At 36.4% G+C, this 4784-nt stretch overlaps 1 protein-coding gene across 1 annotated transcript in view; it reads right to left on the minus strand.

Annotated features, from left to right (window-relative positions):
* The window catches only part of LOC106869092 (protein VAC14 homolog), a 64272-nt gene that overhangs the window by 37092 nt on the left and 22396 nt on the right, over window positions 1-4784 (minus strand). Inside the window, exons 6-7 of the mRNA XM_052970924.1 lie at window positions 2884-2990; window positions 1027-1165 (exon numbers count right to left, since the gene is read on the minus strand). Of these exons, the coding sequence (XP_052826884.1) occupies window positions 1027-1165; window positions 2884-2990 (246 nt within the window). The remainder of the gene's footprint in view (window positions 1-1026; window positions 1166-2883; window positions 2991-4784) is intronic.

The raw sequence follows: 4784 nt of genomic DNA on the forward strand, positions 1-4784 counted from the left end.
ATATATATATATATATATAATATATATATATGAATAACAACTGGTCTGGAGGTAAACTGTCTTGAATTGCCAAAGTATTAGATAGATGAAACAGCATGTTGAAATCACCAGATGATGGTGTATATACAAGGGGGTGCTGAAATGTTCCTGACTTTAAAGGTATCACGAAAGGCCTCGTTGGAGGCCCAAACCTCTGAGTTCTTTTACAGGACTTAGAAAAACTGAAAGACTGCTGCACCAGGCTCCAATCTGATCTGGCAGAGTTTCTACAGCTGGATGCCCTTCCTAACACCAACCACTCCGAGAGTGTAGTAGGTGATTTTACGTGCCACCAGCACGAGGGCCAGTCAGGCGGTACTGGCAACGGCCACACTCAAATGGTGTTTTTTAGTAGTGTTGATAAATTTCTGGAAGCATAGAATATCCAAGGCTGCAGTGTTCTGATTGTTAACAACCAACACAAGTAGTTTATTCTCAACTTCAGTCATTCTGAATGTGAATGATCATAACAACTAGGTGTTGTAAACCCATCGACATATATCATGTCAGTGTTAAAACATTAAGATATTACACATACAAGCAAGGTAATATTTCTCCATGACCAAACATTTTCTCAAAGGATATTGGAAATAGATAACACTGCTTGTATAACAGTGACTCTCATTTACAACTATCAAGACAAAGAGATACACACATACATACATACACACACAACGGACTTCTTTCAGTTTCCATCGATCATATCCACTCACAAGGTTTTGGTCAGCCCAGGGTTATAGTAGATGACAATTGCCCAAGTTGCGATGCAGTGGGACTGAACCTGGAACCATGTGCTTGGGAAGTAAACTTCTTAACCATACAGCTGTACCTGCATCTACACAGTGTCAATACTTGCTTTGATCTATGGATCAAAACTGAAGTATAGAGTGATCATGATATTTTTTTCTCTCTCTCTCATTATCAATACTATACAACCATTGTCAAGGTTTCTGTAGGAGATTTAATTGAACCAAAATGAAAGGATACTGTCTTTGTGAAGTGTCACTATATGCTAAACATGGCAAAGTGGCATTGATGATTCCTGATGCAAATGGTAGCATTGTTCTTCCAGACAACATAACGAATTCATGAAGCCAGGTCAGGGCAATATGTTGAATTAAATCCTCTGAAATCATTAAAAGAAAATCATTGTGACGTTTGCATATTAATGTATGTATGTATGTCATTATTCAATTTTATTTCAAGATTTCATGCCAATAGAGAAAGAGCTGGTTTCTAACCTAGATCATTGAAATTTCAACAACATCAACAGGGTATTTTTGCATGTGTGTGTACATGTGCAGTATTTGGAGCCAGTGCATGTGCAGATTTGGATGTTTTTTTTTCATGTATTCTCAGGCATATAGTTGCATGCCTAGACATGCACACATATACTTAAATGATGGATGTATGCATGTATGTATGTATGTATGCATGCATGTATGTATGTGGGCATGCAAGTATGTATGTGTGTGTGTGTGTGTGTGTATGCATCATCATCATCATTAAAATAGGATAAAGACCCCCCTTGGGTCATGAATGACTGCACCTAGAAAATAACTCTTGGAGGCACAAGTCTGACCAAATTTGTTTATGGAAGACTAGCAGTCGTCCATACAAATCAGCCTCTCCTGTCCATGCCACCAATGTTGTCCAAGGGAAAGGCAAAGGCCGATACAGCTTGGCACCAGTGACATCACAACTCATTTCTACAGCTGAGTGAACTGGTGCAACATGAAATAAAGTGTCTTGCTGAAGAACACAATGTATAACCCGGTCTGGGAATCAAACTCACCTACCTCATGATTGTGAGTCCAATGCCCTAACCACTGAATCATGTGCCTTCACTATCATCATCATACATATTACATATATATATATATATATATATATATATATATATATAATACACAGTATATACATATATATACATAATACATAGTATATATATATATATATAATATACAACACCATCATTGTTTTAACATCCACTTTTCGTTGCTTTCGCAGGTCAAAGAAAACTTCTTGAGGCAGATTTTCTATGGTCAGATGGCCATTCTGTTGCTAACCCTCACCTGTTATATTAAGATATTTTATGAACACTCTGTGTGTATGTGCACACACACACACACACACACACATATTTTAATTAAATTGTTTATGATAAATTCTGTCATACTGGGAAAAGGGTTTAGTAAAAGTGTTGTGTGATATGGAGACAGATAGACAGATTCGAACGAATGCTACAAGCAGATGTACATATGCAAACACACCTATACACACACTCAGATGACAATTAGCTGTGTGTGTGTGCGTGTGTGTGTGTGTGTGTGTGTGTGTGTGTAAAAGAGAGTAGGAGATGGGGAGAGAATGTATATATGTGCACATGCCATTAGCATTCATATGTATAGGAACTAAAAGTGCACTTACTCTGACAAAAAATTATTTATCCTCAATGAGTAGGGTACTCTCTCTTGATTGTTTCAGCCATTTGTTAAATTTATTTGATTTATTTTGATTTGTGGCATATATGTAATTAAGTGCTTCATATATTGTGTGTGTGTGTGTGTGCGCGCGCACGCGCATGTGCATGAATAAAACATTTAATATGTCATATTCATATTTAATACTTGATGGTCGTTTCCATTTAAGCCATGGAATATCTACATGGTTCAGCTATTATATGTGAGATTGCTAATTCCATTAACTTATATAATATGAACATATCACATTATATACAAATATGCAACAGTAACAGGCGACAGTTAAAAGACAAGTAATGCTTGATAGATATTATACAATAGAAATCAAGAGCAATGGAAAAAGAAAATGTCATTATCTCACCTGAACTTTGACTGTGAACAATGAGTATGTTACCCATGCCATGAAAGTTAACACCATTTTTGGACTTCCGTATGCCAGATAAAAATGAATTAAACACATTCTCACAACTAGATAAAGAAAAATAAAAACATAGATATATGTTAAAGCCATAAGAATTTATAAATGCTCAAGAGAACATGAATTTTTTTTACTTTGCCTGGGCTATTCTTATTCTAGCAGCTACACTCTCAGAGTATCCACCACTACAACTGACTTGGCAACGGAAGCTATCAACTACTTCTAGTTTTTCACCCCAGTATGTGACAGAAGCTGTTTTCTGCACATTTTCAGTGTTTATTGCCCCTGAGCATTTGCCACACAGAAAAACTATCTTCCAGGTTAGCCTTCCTTTGATATTGCTGCACCTCTTATGTGTCCATAGCTTACACCAGGTATATCTTATGGAGTTTCTACCTACGCCTTTTCTACAGATCAAGCAGGGCCATCTACCTGAGGAGATTTGAGATTTGTCTGCTTCCCTATTTACTAAGACTTTGGTTTTTGCTAGATTGACTCTAAGGCCCTTTGATTCTAGACCTTGCTTTTCCTCTCGTTCTGATAGTGACTCAGCTATTAGAGCAATGTCATCAGCATAGAGAAGCTCCCAGCAGTATCTTGTCTTGAATTCTTCTGTTATTGCCTGGAGGACAATGATATAAAGCTATAAATAATGTCATGTAAATATTGGGTTGAAAGATTCCGAGTTCAATTCCAGGCAGTGACCTGAGCAGCAGCAGCAAAAAATACGTTAGGAATGAGAACCCAGGTTTGAAATTTCCCCAAGACACCTAATGAAGGCTGGTGGATATATCAGCCGAAACAGTGTGTTAACAACAAACAAGATGGGGGACAAATATCCGTCAAATGTAAATAATGTACATAATTCCTCATCTCTTAAATATAGAATTGTACAAAGCTAGTCGTTACCATCAGCCCTAAATACTTGACAGAGACTTTATTTTACTGACCTCGGAAGAATGACCTCAGTGGGATTTGAACTCAGAAAGTATAAGAACTAGAATGAATACTGCCAATTCACTGCCCCTTTAGTGTATAACAATAATTGGTCCCTCTCTTGTTTCAACTCTGCAACCCTTGTCACATCGATGTGATGTCACCAATCTTAGTCTTTTCTATCGTTACTGCTACAAGAAATTCTCTGATGAACTTTCTCTCTTAGTTCCAGACCACTTAGTGCCATCTCATCTGACTCAAAACTCACAGCATCTTCATCCAAATGCTGTTGTGCTTCCACGAATAAGTGAGTCTTTTTATAATCATAGCTCTTTCCCTTGAACTGTTAGACTTCGAAGCTCCCTCCCATCTCATTGTTTTCCTCCTTCTTATGACCAGAACTCTTTCAAGTCTAAAGTAAATTCATTTCTTTCATCTTAATTTCTCCTTCTTCATAGTCTCTCATATTAAGTTGCTTCCCGCCATGTTTGGGACTTTCTAATATGGAAACAAAAAGCAAAAACTCTTCATCTCAGAAATTTATGGCTTCCTTAGTTGATGAGTGGAAAAGATGGAAAGAAAAGGGTACATCTCTTAGAACCATTGTAGACTCCAAATTATAATTGATTAACCCATTACCTCCCATAATTCTATTAACTGGAATTTTTTTTATTAAACTTTGATTTCTAGCATAAAACAGTCTTAGAAACATGCTGGAATGATCAAAATAACATTTCAAAATAACATTTTAAATAGAAATAAGTGAGATATTGGGTGAAAAATTAGCAAACCTCATTTGAATATCAGAGAAATATACCAAGTAGATATAGCAAAAAGGTCTGATATGTGTAAATATTGACAGATAATTACGAAATTTGTAATTTTTAAGTGATCTCATATGAGATCAT

This window comes from Octopus bimaculoides, chromosome 9 (genome assembly GCF_001194135.2).
Source record: "Octopus bimaculoides isolate UCB-OBI-ISO-001 chromosome 9, ASM119413v2, whole genome shotgun sequence".
Taxonomy (NCBI): domain Eukaryota; kingdom Metazoa; phylum Mollusca; class Cephalopoda; order Octopoda; family Octopodidae; genus Octopus; species Octopus bimaculoides.